Source organism: Mrakia frigida (genome assembly GCF_051309035.1).
Source record: "Mrakia frigida strain ATCC 22029 unplaced genomic scaffold BDY24scaffold_33, whole genome shotgun sequence".
Classification (NCBI taxonomy): Eukaryota; Fungi; Basidiomycota; class Tremellomycetes; order Cystofilobasidiales; family Mrakiaceae; genus Mrakia; species Mrakia frigida.
In genome coordinates this window covers 91281-111205 of record NW_027481248.1, presented here as the reverse complement: position 1 = coordinate 111205, position 19925 = coordinate 91281, and the positions used below count along the sequence as shown (strand labels likewise).

Sequence of the window (19925 nt, the reverse complement as noted above, 5' to 3'; positions counted from 1 at the left end):
CTCAAGTACCCCCGACTACCCGAGATCGGTCTCCTCAGCTCCTATCCACCAAATGAACCGCGATCTGAGAGCGAATCTCCTCCCTTCCTTCCTTTCCTCCCAACGACCATCCGGCCCTTTCTTTTCCCGTCCCTTCGTCGATGTAAAAATCTCCTCTGCCTCTCTACCTCAAGAACACCTCGTCAGCTCAGCATGGCCAACTCGACCTCCTTTCCGCCTTCCGAACGAACCTACGCTCAACCTGGCGGCACCCTAGCGGCCTACTTCTTCTTGCAGTTCTTTGGATTCACCTCCCTGAGCATTCTGCTCTTTACTTTCGTTTCCGGACGAGTCAAACGGGATAAGACGATCTGGAGCATGCTTGGTGTGTTTATGGTTGCATCTTGGGCTAGTTCCTTGGTGTGAGTAGGTTTTTGCGCCATCCTGTCCAAGGGAAGGAAGGAAGGGAAGCTCGGGGATGAAAGGGGGGAAAACAAGAACTGATCATCGTTCGTCGTCTTCTTCCTCCTTCTTTCTCTCAGCTTCATCTCTGGGACCCTCTTTCCAAGTCGTACAGGATCCAACGATACTCCTTACGGACTCTGCCTTGTCAACGCTTCCTTCGTCGTCGGAGGGACCACCGTTCGTCCTCCTCCCCCTCTCACTCAACGCGGCGTCTTCCCCTTCTCCACATCATGCTGACCTCTCTTTCCCTCTTCTTCTTCTACAGTCCATGTCGATGGCAGCTCTCAACATCGTTCTGAATGTGCGTCTTCTTTGATTTTTGCTCTCTTTCTCATCTCATGGGCTGAAGAAGGTCCAGGAGAGAGACGCGTGAGACAGGAAACAGGGCGCAGGTCGGACTCTTTGCTCCCTTGCTCTTGTTTCCGTCGAGTCTACCCGAGTGAGGGCTTTGATAGAACGATAAACCTGACTCGCGACGTTTTCCGATGGTGACAGATCCTTCTCAAGGTCGTAGCAGCGAAAGGAAGACTCAACAAACTCGCCGAGTCGAAAGTCCTCGTCGTCTGGTTCCTCGCCTCGCCTTGGTTGTGCTGGTTGACTTTCTTCGTCGCTTCGATCGTGGTGAGTTTTCTCTTCTTTTCCATTCCTTGGGGTGCTTCCAACCCGACCGAGCTGGCGATCAAGAAGTTGGCGAGGAGAGAAACGCAGAGAAGTTGATCGACATTCTGTTTCTGAATCCGCTTCCTCTATTCTGCGATCGCAGGTTGGGCATCGGGATCCTGACAAGGTCTACAAAGCGGTCTTCTATTGTGCGATCGATAACGACATTCTGATAACCACGACGACGATCTTGAATGGTTCGTCTCCTCCTCCGTCTCGCTCTTCTTTCTCCCTTCCTTCGAAAGGTCGAACTGGATCGGTCTGATGAATCTACCTTCCTCTTGTCGACATACCTAACTGTAGCCGTCGTCGAGGTTTTCAACATCATCGTTCAGAGTTCGTCCTTCTCTCTCTCAGCTCAAGCTTCGACCCTCTTCCCGACGACGCGTCGAGCTCACCTCTTTTCCTCGTTCTCTCGGTTCAGTCGCTATCGGAGTTATACTTTTCCGACACCACCGTAGCCTCAAGAACCTTCTTATCAAATCGAATCCGGCGGGAGAGTCAGGCTCGAGAGAAATCACGGCGTCGCAACTTCAATCCACAACGCCATCTCGGTCCTCGGGGACGACTCTCGGAGGAGTCAGTCTCGCTCTCGTCTTCAGGCTAGGTCTGTTTCAAGTATGTGTAATTGCTGCTCTGTGGTGAGTCGCACTTCTTCTCTTTGCCACGAGAGAGGAGGGCGCAGGAGAGTTCATCCTCAATCGCTTCTCTTTCCTTCTTGCCCAGCGTCTCCATCGGCACGGTCGACGACTTCACATCTCTCCTAGGCGATTTCAGCATCACAGCTATTGGACCTCTTGTCTTCTTCATCTTTGCGTCGCAGGGTTCGTCGCAAAAGTCGCGTCTTCTACGACCCGCTTTCCCTTTCCTCAACCGTTTCGTCGAGCTGACTCTCTCCTCTTTCTTTGTTTCCCCTTACAGCCGACGTTCTCAGAGCTTGGCACTTCCTTCCTCCTCCAACTCCTCTCTCGTCCCTCCCCTTTACCACCTCTCACTCTCAATCCAACCCAAATCCTCGACCACTCTCCTCCTCCGACGATCACATCACTCCTCAACCACACACCTCCTCCTCCTCGGCCTTCGACTTCGATCTGAGCAGCACTGCTCCCCGCCAACTCACCTCCTCCTCCTCCTCTCGCGCACCCAAAGTTGCCATCAAGTTCGACTCGAACGACAATCATCAAGCTTTTGCTCTCGACACGCTTTCATTCAACCAGAAACCTCGACGCGCCGAGGACGGGGAGGAGGGAGAAGAGTCGGATGGAGGGAAGCTGAGTGTGACTAGGACGGTGACGAGGAGCAGTTTAGGGGAGAGTAGCTTTGACGATACGGGAGCAGATCGCGGAGGTGGAGGAGAAACGGACGAGTCAAGTGCTGGTCAGTGGGGAAGTCAGGTCGCTTTGAGGAAAAGCAAGGGTTGAGGACCTCTCGCTCAGAAAATATATTATAGTAGACGATTTAATCGATGCACGCTTTCTCGTATCGAGCTTGATGTAGGAGCCTCGATCAGAGAAGACGAGCGGCTTCTCAGGTCGCGTCGTGAACTGTAGGGAGGGAAGAGAAAGGTCATGGATTGGAACTACAAGTCGATACAACGTCACATAGGCAAGACTACAGATGGATACGTAAGATTAGAGAACGTGGAAGTATGCGAGATACGAGAGTGGAAGCAAAGAGAAAGAAGAAAAAGGGAGGCAAGCGTGCGAGCGTGCGAAAGGAAGAAAGGGAGGAGAGTCTGAGGATTACGATGATGGCATGGGGCGAAGCAAGTAGCGATAGAAGAAGGGGGAAGCGAAAATAAGAATGCGCTGAACGGAGAACGAAACCAAAGCGGGAAGCGAGACGAAAGACGACGAAGAGCCCGAGGAGTCAAAAGCGAAACGAGATGGACAGAGGTACGATCTGTGCGAAGGGAGAAGAAGCCCGAGTCAGCTAGAGTAAACGGAGGAAGAAGAAGTACAGACTCGAACTCACATCAACCAATCCAACCCATCACGCCCAACTTCCCAGTCCTTCCCTCTCGCTCCTCTTTCTCCTCCTCCTCTCCCTTCCCGTCCTCGTCTCCCGCCGACGTGCTTCCCTGCGAGGAGCTAGCGACTGGAACCGGTTCCACGACGGGTTCCTTCTTGATCACCTTCGACATCTTGAGACCGTGGCCCGATCCAACGCCCTTCATCCTCGTCGGCTTCGAGGCTGTCGATTTCGGATCTCGGTAAGGCTCTTCTCCATCCCCGACTTGAATCTTCTTCCTTCCAGGTCCTCGACGTCGGATCTCGGTATCGTAGGTGCAGGGAGTTCCTCGGAGGACGCAGTTGGCGCACTGGGCTCGATCTCCGTCGCACCTGGTGAGGAGGAGAGAAAAGAGACAAGAGCAAAGGTCAGTCGTTGGAGAACGAGCTCGAGAAAAGACGACATGATTTCAGCAAGCACTCACTTGAGCTTTCGACCTCGACAGAAGTGACAAGCCAGCATCAACTTCTTCTTGTTGTCCTCTCCCTTCCCACTCGTCGACGAAGTCGATCCCTCTCTCTCCTCGCCCTCTGATCCGATCTCCTCTGGCGACGGTTGCTCCTGCTTGACCTTCTTCGCTCTGGGTTGACCTCTCTTCTTTGGTGCACCTCCCGAAGGAGCAATCGACTCCCAGTCCTCGACGTTGAACGAGGGAACGGAGGGAGGACCGGCGGTCGACTTTGGAAGCGGGATTGAAGGAGGGGGCATCGACGAAGAAGCTGATGGAGACGAAGAGGAGGAGGAGTTCGTAGGGTTTGGGATTGCGAGCGACTGAATTGAGAGGGAAGGGGATGGAAGGGAGGAGATGGCGATGAGAGGTAGGAGGGGTGATGGAGGAGTGAGGCTGGTTGATGAGGAGGGAGTGGTTGTCGGCGTAGGAGCGGGAGCGTGAGCGGGAGCGGGAGGTGGAGGTGGACGAGGAAGGATGGGTACCAAGGGTCTTCCGGCGAGGACCATGGGGAGGAGAAGAGAGTCGTTCGGCTGGGCTTTGAGAGGAGAAGGAAGGGCGGCGACGGTGAGGGTAGAGGGAGTGGGAGTGGGAGTGGGAGGTTGAGGCGATCGATGGGAGGTCGAGAGGGTGGGTGTCGGAGGGAGATGGAGAAGAGGAAGAGGGTTGGTGTAAGGCGGAGCGACCGAAGAAGAAGAGTTGGACGAGGAAGACGAAGACGACTCGGCGTTTCCCCAGGAGTTGCTTCGGTTCGACTCCCTGCTCTGCGACGCGTCCTGGAACGGCTTCGAAGTCCATCCGCTTGATCCGACGCCTCCGTCGTCTCCTCCTGACAGGTGGTAGCCTCCTCCAAGTCCCTGCGAGTACGAGGCAGTCGAGGAGCCTGAGAAATAGCTCGGGAAGCTTCTCGAGGCGCTCGAGGGTTGAGGAATCGGGAAGGGCTGATCTTGCGACGACGACGACGATGTGGACTGCGAGTAGTTGGTGGTTTCGACGGGGTATAAGGTTGAGTTTGAAGAGATCGGGTATTGAGAGTACTCGAGGGGACTCACGGACGCGAGGTGAGCGTTGAGGGCGGGAGAGGGAGGAGAGGTCGATGCGAGGGTGGTGGGTTGGAATCCAGGAGTGAGGGAGGTGGAGGGGTGGGAGACGGCGTAGGGCATGCTCGAGTTCAATCCTCCGTACTTGGCTGCCATGAGTTGCTGGTACCTCGAGAGCTCGCCCGTCCCCGAGGTGGATCTCGAGTCCTGACGGGAAGTGGCCAACGCGACGTAGGAGTAGCGATCTTCGGACGAAGGACCTCCTGCTGCTGATTCTTGGTTCCTTCCGAACGACGACTGGCCCGAGCACGATCCTCCAACGGCGGGTCCGAAGACGGATTGGACGAACGACGCGTCGAGTTCGGGAGGAGGGTCGTTCGACGTCAAGTTGATCCTCCTCCACCAAGCTGCGTCTTCCGTCGACGTCGAAGGATAGCGACCGACGGTAGGGGTGGGGAGGGCACCGTAGCCGGTCCCAGGTTGGTACGAGGAGGTGTGGTAGGCGAGAGGGTTTTGAGAGTCCATCGACGATGGCGTCGAGCTCGGGAGGTAGGGAGATGGGAGGATGGAAGTTGAGGACGACGACGAGGGGAACCAATCGCTGCCGGAGAAGGAAGAAGATGATGAAGATGAAGGGTTGGGGTTGCTGAAGTGAAAGGGTGGATCCGGAGGGAGAGATGAAGGGAAGGATCCGGAGGGAGAGGGTTGAACGGAATGTCGACGACCTCCCCAAAGCCCGTCGTCTCGCTGTTCGTCCTCGGTCTCTCCTGGGTGAGCCTTTCGCTTGTCTCCTCTGCGAGCTGAGCTCTGACTACTTGTTGATGCTGGCGATGCACTGACTCCTCGAGAATCAGACTCGTGCTCCTGCCTCGACCCAGCGGCCATCTGGAACGACCTCTCCTCCGCGACCAGATCGGACTGCAGCTCGCTAGCGATGCCAGAGAGACCCCCTCCGAATCCTGAGGACGTCGATCCGAGTCCGAAGTTCGTCTCCTGCTTGTTGTGGCCGATGAAGGACGAGTTGCAGACGTTTGGTCCCTGCTGGAAGTCGAGGAGGAGCTGATCTCCCATCTGATCCATTCGAGGTCCTCCTCCTGGTGTGAGGTTGCTCCAAACTCCTGGCTGAGCCAGATTCGATGAGGTGGAGGCCTTCGAGGAAGGAGCGACGGTCCACGAGGTCGAGGAAGAGGACGACGCCGTCGACGCGAGCGAAGTGTTTCGCATCTTTGCTTGAACGAGTTGAGCGTATCGAGAGAGGGGAGCGGCTGGTACTGATGTTGACGAAGAGGAGGAGGATGAAGAGTCGCTGGAAGGTAGAGGAGGGAGGTTGGGCATCCTGCTGGGCGTGAAGGTGGTGGACGAGGACGAGGAGGAGGATGGGATCGGACGAGGGGCTGTGCCTGACCAGACGGAAAAGTAGTTGGATGGAAAGTTGAATTGGGACGAAGATAGCATGGGCAGGTAGGTGGCTTCTCAGAGAAGAGGACCCGAAAAAGAACGAAACGGTCAGCGTCGTCGTTTCGCTAAGAAAGGGGGGCTGAGTAGAGAGGGAAGGTTGGAGGAAGCGGGAAAGGACAAACCGTCCAGATTGAACACTCTCTCCTCTTGAGAAGATTCCCTCGAAAGGGAAGCGTTGTAGGAATCTGGAAAGTTGATCGAGAATACAGTAGAACGAGGAGTCGGTACCGAAGAAGTAGAGAAAGAAAAGCGCGAAGGGCGCCTTTGAACCGGGTCGAAAGAAAGAAAGACGAGAGTAAGACGTCGTGAACTCACCATCGCTCGTTTGGCTCCCCGTGGCCGCCAGATGTCCACCAAACCCATCACCTAGAGCACTCCCGTCTTGCTGCGACCATCCCAGACCACCTGTGCTGTCTCCCATCCATGAAGAAGGGAGGGAAGGTCCTCCTGAACGTCCCGTATCGGCTGAGGAGGAAGCGCTCCTTTCCGCTACTTCTGACCAGAGACTCGACGAGGTGAGGGGCATTTCGAGTTCGTTTCGTCCCTTGAACGAAATGAAGAGGGGAGAGGTCGTGGTCGATAGGTAGGCGCGAAAAGGTTTTGATTGGCGGGAAGGGAAGGAAGGAAGGAGGGAAGAAAAGCGGGGAGGGGACGAGGTCGGAGGGAGGGAGGGTGCGAGGCGAGGCAGGAAGGAGTCGAACAGGGAGATTCGAGAAGGTGGATTTCAAGAGGGAAGATGACTGGCTGGTAGGATGAGCCCAGGTCGAGAGGGTGGATAGGCGCTGGGTTGGTTGTCGTGGTGGTTGGAGGGGAAGAAGGGGAAGGAAGGGAGGGAGGGAAAGGGGAGCTTCTGAGGTTGCCGCTCCCCGAATCGCCCGCCCTGCTTGTTTCTTGTTTTAGAGGAGGGCGCCGGAAAAAAAAAAGCCACTTTTGCCCTTCTTCGCTTCACAGGGAACACCAATCAACAAGATAACATCTTTTTCATGCGAGAGTCGGGAAGGGAGGGGCAGTCTCCCACCGTTCAGTTCCTTCAGACGTCGTCGCGTCGGTCGTTGCCTCTTCTCTTCCTTAGCTCGCTTTTCCTGCACTCTTAAAACTCCGTCCTCGAGTTTTCGTTCTCTCTTCCTGACATCACACCCTCGTTTCAAAGGCGATTCGCGCTCAGCAAACCTTCTGATTGAGGTCTCGAAATGAGCCCCCACCCTCCCCCTCCCTTCCTCCCCTCCCTCCGATCACAATCCAAACCATCTTTCGATCAAGAACGATTCCCAGAAGAAACCTTGGAAGGGAACGTGGGGCGATAGCGGTCATGCTTGCTTCCTATCCCCTTTCCCTTCTTGATCTCCTGCCCTTTCTACAGTCGTTTTTGCTCTTTCGCAGCGGCTTTTCTTTCGATGCGACGTGCACTTCGCCTCTTCTCTCCTTTTTTTTGCTCGGCTCGCTCATAACTTCGATTCGAGCCCTGAGATCTACACGTCGGAGTTAAGTAGCAAAGGACCAAAGGGGAATTAAGACAAAGGGGGGGTCTTCATCCACGAGAACGGAGGACAGACCCAAAGGGAGATTGTTCTGCGCCCTAAGGATGGAATCCGAAACCTTCAAAGGTCGACCCACTTCCGAGTAGTGTCTCGTGTGCCATCCTCCAGCATCGTCTCCACCGAGCCGCATGAGGTCGGCTCTTTGAGAAACGGCGAGAGGGAGGGGGAGAGAGGGTTCAACCGCGACGCGTCCCCTTTGTCTCCCTCCTCACCACGATCCTCCTGTACGATGTGACGGATTTTGCTGTGTACTGATATGGAGCTAAGGAGTGAAGCTTTCAGGACGAGATCGGACGAAGAAGACCAGAAAAAGGGGGACGGGGTTCAAACAAAAGGAACAGTCAAGGAAAACCGAAGGCAAAGGAGCGCCCGTCCTACATACCTCTTCTCAACCCTTCCTCAACATCCAGATGACCCCATTACCGACTCGATCAGCTGAAGGGACCCAGAAACAATCCGACGGCCTGCTGAGGAAAAAGTGTGCGATGTCTCGACCGTCGTCGCTGATTTTCGTGTCTCGCAGGCCAGGCCGCCGTTGAGCAGAGAGGGAACCGAGTTCTCTGCTCTCTTTCTCGGCTGCCAGCTGGGAAAGATATATAGTGACGTAGGGTAGACTGGTTTCATCTATCCGCTGCCTCGGAGCACTCGTGGAACAGTAGTTGCGCTTTTCGAGCGACTCTTTGAAAGAACGAGCTCCGTCGCGTATCTTTGCATCCGAAGCGGCACCCTTCTCACGTTGCTCACCTTTCTCTCGCTTCAGCAACGCCATTCCGCGTAAAGCTCAGTATATTGGGAGAAAAACTCACTACCCGGATCGCTTTCGGGGCAGAAGGATCGCACCAAAAACTCAAAGTGTGAGACGCGACGCGCATCAGAACTGGAACTCTCTTGCTCTGTCTGGGAGCTAAACGAGCAAGAACGATCACGAATGGAGGGATCTAAACGTGATGTTACATAGATGGTCCGTGAGCCGATGGAGAACGTAGAGGAGTTAAGTAAACAAGAGAGAAAGCGAACTCTACGTTTCACGTCGAAAGCGACAAAGAGGGAGGAAAGAGCTTGTCTACGCCTTCTGCGACTCGACCTTGTCCTCGGTGACCATCGGAGTCTCTCCAGCGTTGATAAATTCTCTTCGACGAGGTATTCGAACAGCTCTGTAGGAAACGGAAGGAAGAGCGGGTCAGAACGGATGCAAGGCAAGGTCGGACGCGCCCACTCACCCGACCAGTCTTCCGGGGTGAAGAACGTTGAGCGTGTAGAGGGAGAGTAGAATGAGAGTTCCGTCGAAGATGCAGAAGAGAGGTTCAGACTTGTAGATGGCTCCTCCCCATCCTTGAGCGAACTCGATCCTGAAAAGAGAATCGAGTCGAGGAAGTCAGTGGCGAGCTGGACGAGTGAATGAAGAGCGTTCGAGCTAGGAGGAAAGAAGCGGCAATGTACTTACGCCCTGAAAAGAGATCGAACAAAGATCAAGAAGTTGGCGATGGAAACGCCGACGATGAGGAGCTTTGCGTTCTTCCTTTCCTGATCAGTCGTTTCAAAGACGGTGACAGCGAAGGCTCGACCGGTGATGGGTCTTTCCTTGAAGAACCTCCAGCTGAACTCGATGAGGAAGCCGGTGAAGACTGGAAATGGGAATGGGAAGAGAGGGGAGAGGTCAGCGTCAGTCGACGACGCGTCGTGCGAATTCGAACGAACCAAGCATAGCAGCTGTGGATCCAAAACAAGAGGAGTTCAGTTTTGAATATGGATACGCATGTGTTATGCCTCGATCTCAACGTACCGAGTTGAAGGAAGATTCCCTGGGACGGAAGAAACGCGTCCAAGAAAGATCAGCTCAAGCGACGCGTCGAAGAAAAGGGACAGCGTCAAACTCACTGCCATCGCGATATCGGATCCTCTCTTCTGAGCCTTGGGATCATCTTGAGATCCAGCAGCGATTCCGCCTCCGAGACTCTGGATGGCGAGCTGAGGAAGTAGGCAGGAAAGGGTGAGGTCGAGCGAGGCGGTGGAGAAGAGGTCTCAAGAATGACGAACAGAGAAGATGTCCGCTGTAACGAAGAGTCCAAGATACATTCTAGGAGTGAGTCGAGAAAACTGAATGCTGAAGAGAAGACGAAGAGTAGCAAAGGAAGAGGAGAGGTCAGCACGAGAAACTGAGATTTCTCGAGGGATCCAGTTAAACTCTACCCGACGAAGAGAACCCACCCATGCTTTGCGATCAGGAGTCCGAGGATAAGGTAGTTGGCTGCAGCGAGGAAGGCTGGGCAGAAGACTGGAGAATGAAGAAGGTCGCGCCGGTCAGCAAAAGGACGGAGATCGACGCGTCTCGAAATCTGAGAAGGACTCACTGAGAGTAACGATTCTAATGAAAGTCGAAAGATGTATCAGCTCAGGTCAACGTTGGTACTCAGACGGTCACTCACTGAGTCATGAACGCTCCATTCGACGAAGTCCAGTACCCTCCCTCCTCCGCCACCCAACTGAACGATCTCGAGCTCCAAAGACGACCAGCCCACTGTCCAGATCCGATGACAGGTCAGCTTCGGCTCTTTGCCCACGAGAAGACGACGCGGACTTACGCCGATAGTTTCTCCTAGGGGAACGAAGGAAAAAGTGAACCGGAGGAAAACGAAGGTCGGCGAAAGTCAGCGATCAGTTTCGATTCGATTCTTCCACTCGACCCAGAGCAGACTCGACCCACCAAGTCCACCGAGACTGAGAGTCCAGAGCAACCACCAGAGCTTGTAGTGGATCGCTTGGTACGTGTGAAGCACTGAGGGGAAGAAATCGTACGAGAGAACCAAACAAGGGTCAGCATGAAGCGAGTCCACGACGAGGAATGTGGAGCATATGAACAGGTTGAAAGAGCGAAAAACACAGTAAAGAAGATCGCTGATCCTAGATTGACTTGGTATCCATCTGGGGGAAGGGAGGGAGGGAAGAAGATGGGAAGAAATGAGCTCGAGGTCGAACGTCGTCTGCGTCGCTCTCCGCAAAGTTCAGGAGACGAGAAGAGGGAGTTGAAGCTCACATGAGTCATACTCGACCTCTCCGGTAGCGAGATTGAGTGATCCGACGACTGGGTTGACGAGGGTGGTGTCTGCGAGAGAGTAGAGTTGAGATCAGGATGGGAAGAGAAGAAGGGCCGAATTCGGAGACGAGCTCCTCTCAAGCGAAACTGGACTCACTGACGACCTGGTAGAGCTCTGGCATCACTGAAAAAGAAGAAAGACTGTCGATTAGTGGTGGTGGTTCGAAGGAAGGACAGAGTCGAGTCAAACGAACGTTTTTCACCCTCTCACAGCCCGCCTCCCCTCTCGCTTCCGACTCGAAATGATGCCCGACGAGCCCAAACGAAAAGCAAGCGGGAGTTTCGCAAGATTTTCAGCATCGCAACTGGAAGGAAGCGAGGTGATGTGACTGACGCTTTGTTGAGTTAGCGAAGCAGATCTTCCTGAGGGAAGAGCATCGAGAGGAAGAGGAAGGAAGGGCAGCCGAAACGACGCGTCTGCGACTGTTTCTCTGTTCGTTACCGGTCAGGGTCGGAGTCGTTTGTTGTACCCGACTGAGCTTGCAGAAGATCCTGAAAGCCCAGAGTTGAGAGATGGTCAGAAAGGGGGTTCGAAAGAAGGAAGAACCAAACACTCAGGCGTCGCGTCTCCCTCGCGTCTCCCTTTCCTCTCTCTCCCTCCCGGCACCCCAAACAAAAAGGTCAAACACGCACATTAAATCCCACAACAAGTACAATAAACCAGTATCCTCTACCAAGCCAACCGGTTCTAATCCTCATCCTTCCCCGTCCCAACAAAGAACGCTTCCAAAAACCTTTTCCAGAGCTTCTTCTCCTCCGACAACTTCCTCGCCAGCTCGATGTAGCTCCCGATCGTCAGATCCGGCATCCGATACGGAGCGAAGAACTCGGCGAGGACGGCGATGGGGGTGGTGGCCGTTTCCGAATCCGCGCTGGAGAAGGAGTCGGGTTGAGGAACGAGGAGAGCGGGAGGGAGGAGGTGGAGAGGGACGGGAGGGTCGAAGGGTGGTGGGGTTGAGGAGGAGTTGGAGGGTGAGTGAGAGGGTGGGAGGAGGAGGGAGGGGGGGTAGGTTAAGTATTCGAGAGTGTCTGTGGGAAAGGAGAAGAGGGAGAGGAGAGAGGAGGTGAGTTCGAGGACGCGTCGAAAAAGGCAAAGAACGGAGACGAACATTCAGGTTGTTTCTTCCCGTTCACGTCGGGGAGGAAAAACTGCAACCGCAATAAATTCCAGAACAAGCAGGTCAGCTCTCTTTCTTTCTCGTCGCGTCCCTTCCGTCCCCTCCTCACTCCTCCCCTCCCTTCCACCGTTCCCCGACCACTTGCTCGACCCACACTCACCTGAGCATACCCTAAAGGCGTCCCAAACGTGTTCTTCCTGCTCGGACTCTCCCCGTCCGCATGCCTTGGAATCCTCGGTTGACAGACGATCTTGTCTCGATTCTTCCTTCGTCGACACCACTCGTCTCCTGGAACGTGAGCGGGCTTCTTCTTCTTCTTCTTCTTCTTGTGCTTTTTCTTCTTGAGGTCCTCAGATGAGTCGGAGAGGTCGTCGTCGTCTTCGTCAGAGGGTGGGGAGGGTGAGGAGGAGGTTGAAGAGTCGACGTTGGGAGATTGACGGTAGGGCGTTCCGGTTGTGTTGTAGCTGTTATCAAAATCAAACGTCGGTCATGCACAAAGGAAGGAAGGAAGGAAATGGAAGGGGTCAGCAACACCGCTCGAAACGAAAACGAAAACGAAGGACGCGTCGACGTTCGTCTCCGAAACGGGCCTTCCACTCACGTAAAGATCCTAACCGAAGGGAAATACGTCGGGATCACCGAAGGAGACACGTTGATGATCGAGTAGTCCTCGAGGAGCAGCTTCTTGGGTTGTGGCAGGTCCTTGAAGTCTCGAAGCACGTCGCCTTCGAGCGTTCCGGAGCGGGTTCGGCTCTGAGAGGAGGGAAGGCGATAGATGGAAGAGTAAATGGAACGGAGGAAGACGGTCAGCTCGAGGGAGAGACCTCGGACGAAGAAAGAAAGAGCAGACGTCGAAACGCACCTTCATCACCTCGTAATCCCCCTCCGAATACAACCTCCTCGCGGAATCGTAGTTCAACGCCGGCGTGCTCGAGCTCAAGTTCGAGAACCCTTCCCCTCCTCCAACGAAGGAGTGCTCGTCTACTTCCTTGGCGTACCGAGAGAGCGACAGAGAATCTGCGCAACCCCCCAAAAAAACGAACGAAAACATCAGACGCGTCCTCCCTCTCCCCTCCCCGTTCGAAAACGAAGTCGGACCCACCAATGAGGAAGAAATGATCCACGTTCATGTGACCGTAGGTATGACCGACGATGGTGTCCTGGTATCGAAGAGCGAGCTCGCCGTAGCGGTACCACTGCCAAAAGAAGAAGGGGAAAGAGACGCGTCGAGGTGAGGAACTGAGATGGGAAAAGGGAGGAGGTAGGGAAGGATATATGGACGAACACAATCAGGGAAGAAGTTTCCCTTCGTAGGAGGTACGTGGCCTGATAGCCAGACCTAGAATTTAGAGGAAAGAAGAGCGTCAGTTCAGTCAACTTCGTCTCGTCTTCGTTCGTTCTCCCTTCGTCTGTCCCACTCACCTGCATCCCCCGTCCTCTAAAGATTTCCAACTGAACATCCAGCCAATCCATCTCCAACGCTCCCGGGTCCTTCGATCCAAACGCACAGCCGTCGACGGCTTTGTTGGAGTCGTACCAGTAGAGGGTGTTGAGGGAGATGACGGCGAGTTGGTCGGGGATGACTTCGACGGTGAAGTAGGCGCCGCGTTGAAAGACGTGGATCTGTTCGGAGGGGATGTATTTGTGCCAGATGCTACGAGGGTGGGTGGGTGATAGGTGGGTGGGAAGGAGAAAGGGAGGGAGGGTTGAGTTTGGGTTCGGAAGGCAAGAGCGCGAAGAGAAGCAAGACGGGAACGAACTCGAGGAACTCGTTCGTGATGGCGTTGGGTCCAGGGTAGAGGATGTTGTGGGCTACAACAACAACAACAACATTATCAGAACAGCTCCCCAAACTTCATCTCTTCTCTTCCCTCGTCGACTCACGCCAAATGTCATTGTTCCCCAAACTCGGGACGACGGGCACTCCCTTGGACTTGAAGATGTCGTACATCTTGCTCGACATCATCCTGTTGAGGTTGTAGATCTCCTGAGGCGTTCGAGGGTACGTCCTGTCGATGTCGTGGCTGTCAAGAAGAAACGGAACGAAAGCGTGAGTTGAGGAGAGTTGTTTGGTTTTTGCGCTCGCTTGCTGCTCTCGTTTGTTCGAGACGAGCAGCAAGAGAGCAGGGAGCAGGGAGCAGGAGGAAGAGATGGGTACCGAGCATTATCACCCGTCCCTGTTGACGACGCGAATTATCGTAGAGAGGAGAAGGGAGGGTGTCAGCTCGAGCCAAGCAAGACGAACAGAGGAAGCGACTCACAGATCACAAAATCGACCTTGTCCGCCCATTCCTTCTCCAACCAGTCGAACGTGAGGTTCACCAGAGAAGTCGGAGCGTCGCAGTCCCTACAAAACAACCAACAATGCCCAAAAAAAAAATCAGTTCCGTCCTTCAAACGAAGAAGAGAAGAACGAAGCAAGCTCACGAAGGCCCAACTCCCCATTTCCCAGCGAGCTCCTCGTCGTCCTTCTTCTTCTTCTTCTTCTTCCCTCCTTCGTCCTTCTTCCCTTGATCCCGAACGTGACAGGAAGCGGAGAGGGGGGTTCCAGGTGTGTAGAAAGGATCCGGGTGGGCGTCGGTGAAGCTGAGAATGAAGGAAGAGAGGAGAGAGGGAAGGAGGGTTTGAGTGTGAGCTTCGTTCTCTTCGTTCGTTCGAGCTTGCTGATGAACTTACTGAATGAATCTCCCGTGGAGCTCTATATGCGCACGCATCGAAAGAGGAACTCGAGTCAGCTTCTGCTAGAAACAACGAGGGAAAAGAACGGAGGGCGGGGGGGGCACGAGCTCTGTCGAACGAACGAAGGGCTGAACTCGGTACTCACTCTTCTCTCCTGCTGCTGCTCGTCCCAGCGAGGTCGTGATCTGTTCCGCTCCTTCACAGGAAGGTCCCAAGAGAGCGAAACCGAGGACAAAGATGTTGAGAGGTAAGAGGCCTCTCATCGTGATGGTCGTTGGGGGTCAGGGGGGAGAAAGGAAGGAGGAAACGAGGAGGGACGAAACTGGCAAGGTCGTCAGGGAGTTAGCACGTTCGTCGATTAAAAAACAACAACAAAATCGATACGGGAAGAGTGTTGTCGGGATCTCCAGAGCCGACTAGACCTACAACGGAAGGAAATCTCTGAACAAAAAATGCCCAAAAGGAACGAAGCTCGAGCTCAAGCGCTCAACGACCGCCTCGCCTCTGCCGCTAAATTGATGAGGTCGCCCTCAGTTTCTTTCTTGATCTCCCAACCAACCATCACCCACCCCCGTCCTTTCCCAACTCGGACTCCCCCTTCTTTCTCTCCTCAGCCACCTCTCACCATCGATATGTCCATCGCCGAGGCTTCCATGGATACGCGTCCTTCGGGAGGGCCGCTGAGGAGAGGAGGAGGAGGGCGAGGTGGGAATCGAGGTGGAGGGAGAATGGTGAGTCTTCGGCCTGATTTTCGTAGTTTCGGAGCGGGACGGGGGGGCTGAGAAGAGAGGGGGAGGGCTTCTGGTGGTGAGATGGGCGACATGGGACGTTGGAGGGAGATGTTGAAGAGGAAGGTGGCGAGGAGACGAAGGAGGTGGGCGAGGTCACACTTTCTTTCCGAAGTTTCCTACCTCGAGCGAGCTCAGCTTCCGCAGCCGCGCGAGCTCTAGTAGAGAGATATACTATCCGCCAGATGGATGATCCGAGCTGGATGCTGCAGCTTGAAGTGAAGAGGCACGGCCAGGTCGAGTCGAAGAAAGTCGACGAAGCTGTTCAGCTTTGTTCTTCCTTCCCTTCTCCTCCTTCCGCTCCCATCTCCCATCAGACGTCTCCGTCTCCTCCTTCGCTACTCCTGCCATGGCCTCTCAGAGGCTCCTATAATCAACTCTTCGAATTATCCAGCTCGTCTGTCTCGAAATCCCGAAGCTGACCTTTGTTCTCCTCCTCCTCCACCTCTCCTCCCTTCCTCTCCCTCAGCACATGCCGGTAACTATGATCTTTCCTTTTTGATTCCCCTCACCTCTCTTTCTACCCCCGTACAGATGTTCATCACGCCCCTTCCCACCCCTTTCTTTCCCTCTTCGCCTCTTCCTTCCACCCACGACTCCCTCTTCCCTCCCTCCCTTCCCTCTCCTCTCGTCCAGGGATCCTCACGACCTCAACCCGACGGTCTCTCCCCAGCCAACTCTACCGGATCCTCATCACGCGGCGGAAGAGGAGCTCATACTCTCAACGGAGGTCCTAGAGGATCTCGAAACCCAGCTGGATCGCCGAGTGGCAGAGGAGGAGCAGGAGGGTCAGGAGGCAAGAGTGCGAGAGCGGATCCGATGGCTGGAACGAAGGCTAGGACGGGGACGATAGAGCATCTGAGAGCTTGGTTGTTGACGAGGTGGTCGCCCGAGAGTAGGATGTTGAACCTTTCGGTGAGTTCTTGAGTAGGAGGTTTGAAAAGGGAGAGGAGGGAGGGACGTGGAGTTGAGCTGACCGTTTCCCTTCCTTCTGCGACTCGACTCGAACCTCGCTTCTTGAAGGCGATGTCCCACGATCCATGGCTTCTCGAACGAGAGGTTTTCCCTCCAGGTCACAAGAACAGTCGTTCAGCTATGGCCAAGGTCCTTTGGAAGCTCGTCGCTGAGCTCAAACCACCAGTTCGTTTCAGCTTCCCTTCCCTCCTTCTCGTTCCTTTCCTTTCTCGAACTGACTCGCCCTTCTACTTCAGGTCATCACCATCTCCTACGAAAATAACAAACTCACCAACACCGACTCGCTGGAAGCTCTCACCCAATTCGTTCCCACCGTTCGAAACTTCTCCATCGCCAACAACCCTCTCACCGACCTCACGTCCATCAAAGCCATGATTTCCCTCAAGACGGGTCTCATGAACCTCCACGAGCTCATCACCGTCGGATGTCCCTTCAGGGACAAGGAGATCGCGGAACGAGGAGAGGAAGGCTACCGAACGTGAGTTGTCGTCGAATCTCATTCCTCCTCGTCTCTCGTCGCGTCCTCGTCTCGAAGAACTGACCTTCATCTTTTCCTGTACATGTCGTCGTTCAGCCTCATGACCACCTTCCACCCTTTCCTTCGCCTTCTCGACTCGAAACCCATCTTCTCCATCACCTACGACGTCAAGGCCGAACAGATCCCAGACGTCGTGACCGTCCCGGCTCTCACCACCACCGCCACCAACTCGGAAGCTCCCAACCCTCGTCCCATCCCTCGCTTCCCTCTCCCCATGATTCAGAACTTTATCAGCGGAGACGCAGATTTCGTTCGGGGGTTCCTCGCCAAGTGAGTACCAAACCCCTCCTCCTCTTTTCTTCCTCGTTTCGTCGCGTCGACCTTCCTCCCTCTCTCTTGCTCACACACTTGTCTTCTTCCCTTCGTTCGTTCGGCTCGTCTAGATTCTTCCCTCTCTTCGACACTTCCCGCTCCTCCCTCGCCCCCATCTACCTCCCCGAATCCACCTTCTCCCTCGCCATGAACACCACCATCGCTCCTCGAGCTCGAGCAGCAGGTCTCCAAACCATCCTCCCCAACCAGAAATCCCTCACCTGGAAACCCTACACCTCCATCTCTCGGAACCTTCTCCGGATGTCGAAGCTTGCTGATCGAGTCAGTCGGCTGCACGTCGGAGGGGAGGCGATCATGAAGATCTTTGCTGGGAAGTCGGGAGGAGGAGGGAGTGGAGAGATGGGAGTGCCGGTGACGAAGCATCCGCTGGAGAGGGCGGAGAAGTGGAGTGTGGACTCGTACCCTGTGGAGAGGGAGGTGGGAGGGCCGGTGCTGCTGGTGACGGTGCATGGGGAGTTTGAGGAGAGTGAGTGTTTCTGGACGCGTCGCTTCTGCGTTTCATTTTGTTCTTCGTTCGAGTCGAAGCTTCGCTGACTTCTTCCCTTCTTCTGCACCTTCTTTCGCCTCGTTTCTAGTGCCAGTGATGGGTCTTCGTTCGTTCGACAGGTCGTTCATTCTCTCGCCTTCGCCGCCGGATTCAGCGTTCGTTCCTCGTCTCCTTTCCCTTTCCCTTCCCCCTATTTCCTTCCCCTTTCCGTTCTTCATTTCTCTTACCAACGAACCTCCTTCTTCTTGTTCTTCGCACTGCAGAGCTCGAACAGCAGGCTGGCCCTGCGTGATCCTCTCGGACCAACTCACCGTTCGCAACTACACCTCCTCGACAGCGTGGGAACCCGACTGCTTGCCGCTCGAGCCCAACTCGGTCATCGTTCCCGTCGTGGCTGCTCCTCAGCTCGTACGTCTCACCCTTCAGCTCACGTCTGCTTCCCTTCCGTCGAACTCGAGAAACTGATTCGCTTCGTCGTTCTCGTTCGCTTTGATTGTTCGTTGTTTTGCAGTCCGACCAAGACAAAGAGATCCTCATCTCCCAGTTCAGTCAGAAGTCAGGGTTAAACGTCGCGTTCTCGTATCAGTGCTTGGAAGGGAACGGCTGGGATCTCGAGAGGGCTTGGGTGAACTTCTTGGAGTTGAAGGTCCGTCGTCTCGTCCTCTTCCTTCTCTCCCCTCTCTCGCTTCCCGCCGTCTTTTCCCGAACCCTTCGTCTTCGCTTACTGACCTCAATCCTTCCTCCTTCGTCTTATCTGTGATTCAACAGGACCAAATACCTAAAGACGGCTACCTCTCCTGAGAGACGGACGCGTCGAACTCTCGGTTTTCTTCTTTCTTCTGCTTTCCGTTCACCTACTCGTTTTTGCTTTCTTTTTCGGTATCTTGTTTACGCGCTCTCCTTTCTTACTCTGTCGTACTTGCATATCTACTCCACCTGAACCCCCCAATCAAATCATCGTCTTTATGTTTTATATCTTCGAACGGACGCGACGGAGGTATGATAGAGAGAGAACAACGAAACGAGCTCAGACGTCTACGTCTGCGAAAGAACGAGGCTGATAGCCCTGGTTTGGCTGACACGAAGAGAGAGAAAAGAGCGAAAAGAGGTTGAAGCTGAGGAGGCCTCCGTCGCGTCGCTCTGGAAACAGGATGCCTGGAAAGGTTCAGCAGATGTCAGAGCGGAGATGCTCAAGAACTTCCAGTTTCGACCCTTCGTACTCGAGGAGAAGGACAAAGGGATCGAGCAGAGGAAAGAGAAAGAACGAGCTGGAGAGAGATGGTGCGTCGACTCTGAAAAAGCACAAACACTTGGTTGACGGAGTCGCCTTCAATCTCTCTCCAGCTTCATCTCCAACAACAGTTCGGTTCCAAAAAAATAAATTAGAGACAATTCCGTCAGGAGCAAAGACGACTCGACGAAGAGTCGAAAGGCGAAACGACAGGTCCTACATTTTGTACCACCGTCGGAGATTCAGGTGGTTGATGGGCCACGAGACGACGTTATCTTTCCTCCACAGATCATCATCTATACTCAGCGGGAGAGGAAGATCTCAAGGAAGAGAGGGACAGCGTCGTCAAGGGATTCGAGATGAAGATCCAGAGGGACGAAAGAAGGTCTCGAAAGCGAGCAGGTGAAGAGAGGAAATCTCAGAAAGGGGAGAGGAGACGTGGGTTGTCCTTTGGGAACGATCGCAGGAGAGAGCGTATGCGGGATTGGAGAAGTAGAAACGGGAGGCGAAGAAGAGAAGGGACGTCGTCGCGTCCATCTTCTTCTCCCCTCCTCTCGGAGCTCTGTGCTCTTCTCTAACGCCATGGTAAAGATGACGAGAAAGATAGATTCTCCAGCCAGTCCTTCAGCCTTGATCTAGGCGGGAAAGCTGGATATCGCGACCTGTACTCGACGTCGACATCCCAAGTCCGACGCAGGGGAAGGAAAAGCAAGACTCGATCAACTCTACGAGGCACGACAACCTCTACTTCCTTTCACGACCAGCCGTGCCGTCCTGATTTGAGGAGAAAAGACGGCTAGGGCGCAAGAAAGTGGATTGTCGTGGTTCGCAGACGCAAAGTGCGAAGTCCGTTCCCCGACTCCTTGTCCCCTCCCTCCCATCGCTTCCGTCCTTCTTCCAGAAGAAGATCGGGAGCGTTGGGAGACGTTAGAGAAGGAGAAGAAGTTCAATAAAGAGAGGAACCGTGGAAGAGAGAGTGTCGTAAACGGGCAGAGTCGTGAAGCCTTCCAACTCGAGCCTCGACGCGTTCGATTCTTGGTCCTCCGCATCCTTCGCTCCATTTAACCTCAGTTCTCGGAGGAAG

General features: G+C 54.5%; 5 protein-coding genes across 5 annotated transcripts; 2 read left to right on the top strand and 3 right to left on the bottom strand.

Moving 5' to 3' along the window:
* Positions 1-192: 192 nt before the first annotated feature.
* Positions 193-2525, top strand: BDY24DRAFT_436412 (uncharacterized protein; the record flags this gene model as incomplete). Its single annotated transcript, XM_076644223.1, has 9 exons — positions 193-401; positions 522-621; positions 710-745; positions 940-1065; positions 1208-1301; positions 1408-1440; positions 1529-1745; positions 1831-1928; positions 2026-2525. 9 exons carry the CDS (start codon positions 193-195, stop codon positions 2523-2525), a joined length of 1413 nt encoding a protein of 470 aa, XP_076493584.1.
* Positions 2526-3137: 612 nt separating this feature from the next.
* Positions 3138-4139, bottom strand: BDY24DRAFT_399703 (uncharacterized protein). The gene has a single exon (XM_076641865.1). It carries the CDS (start codon positions 4069-4071, stop codon positions 3535-3537), a length of 537 nt encoding a protein of 178 aa, XP_076493583.1. The 5' UTR covers positions 4072-4139; the 3' UTR covers positions 3138-3534.
* Positions 4140-8661: 4522 nt separating this feature from the next.
* BDY24DRAFT_417962 (RTA1 domain-containing protein) lies at positions 8662-10814 on the bottom strand (the record flags this gene model as incomplete). Its single annotated transcript, XM_076643784.1, has 15 exons — positions 8662-8752; positions 8819-8947; positions 9043-9223; positions 9297-9308; positions 9382-9400; positions 9477-9566; positions 9636-9702; positions 9807-9873; positions 9950-9963; positions 10037-10116; positions 10181-10194; positions 10303-10374; positions 10458-10520; positions 10633-10701; positions 10790-10814. 15 exons carry the CDS (start codon positions 10812-10814, stop codon positions 8662-8664), a joined length of 993 nt encoding a protein of 330 aa, XP_076493582.1.
* A 247-nt stretch (positions 10815-11061) lies between these two features.
* PPN1 (endopolyphosphatase) lies at positions 11062-14816 on the bottom strand. The gene is made up of 16 exons (XM_076636307.1): positions 14635-14816; positions 14487-14508; positions 14238-14396; positions 14072-14157; positions 13969-13987; positions 13695-13834; positions 13571-13622; positions 13233-13464; positions 13096-13149; positions 12913-13006; positions 12673-12827; positions 12412-12563; positions 11971-12274; positions 11802-11841; positions 11326-11721; positions 11062-11184 (listed from the first exon to the last, which is right to left on the bottom strand). Exons 1-15 carry the CDS (start codon positions 14750-14752, stop codon positions 11381-11383), a joined length of 1968 nt encoding a protein of 655 aa, XP_076493581.1. The 5' UTR covers positions 14753-14816; the 3' UTR covers positions 11062-11184; positions 11326-11380.
* Positions 14817-15031: 215 nt separating this feature from the next.
* MEX67 (Mex67p) lies at positions 15032-18583 on the top strand. The gene is made up of 11 exons (XM_076641864.1): positions 15032-15220; positions 15747-15755; positions 15914-16192; positions 16301-16417; positions 16489-16730; positions 16827-17060; positions 17174-17589; positions 17699-17765; positions 17874-18018; positions 18122-18256; positions 18379-18583. Exons 1-11 carry the CDS (start codon positions 15122-15124, stop codon positions 18409-18411), a joined length of 1776 nt encoding a protein of 591 aa, XP_076493580.1. The 5' UTR covers positions 15032-15121; the 3' UTR covers positions 18412-18583.
* The last annotated feature ends 1342 nt before the right edge of the window (positions 18584-19925 follow it).

Excerpts from the sequence above, each read along its gene's own strand:
- BDY24DRAFT_399703 (XM_076641865.1), bottom strand. The coding sequence starts at position 4,071 with ATGGTCCTCGCCGGAAGACCCTTGGTACCCATCCTTCCTCGTCCACCT.
- PPN1 (XM_076636307.1), bottom strand. The coding sequence starts at position 14,752 with ATGAGAGGCCTCTTACCTCTCAACATCTTTGTCCTCGGTTTCGCTCTC. Across the intron at positions 14,158-14,237 it reads AAATGGGGAGTTGGGCCTTC|GGACTGCGACGCTCCGACTT; the intron begins GTGAGCTTGCTT and ends GTTGTTTTGTAG. Across the intron at positions 12,275-12,411 it reads CCTTCGGTTAGGATCTTTAC|CTACAACACAACCGGAACGC; the intron begins GTGAGTGGAAGG and ends TTTTGATAACAG.
- MEX67 (XM_076641864.1), top strand. The coding sequence starts at position 15,122 with ATGTCCATCGCCGAGGCTTCCATGGATACGCGTCCTTCGGGAGGGCCG. Across the intron at positions 17,590-17,698 it reads GCATGGGGAGTTTGAGGAGA|TGCCAGTGATGGGTCTTCGT; the intron begins GTGAGTGTTTCT and ends CCTCGTTTCTAG. Across the intron at positions 18,257-18,378 it reads TGAACTTCTTGGAGTTGAAG|GACCAAATACCTAAAGACGG; the intron begins GTCCGTCGTCTC and ends GTGATTCAACAG.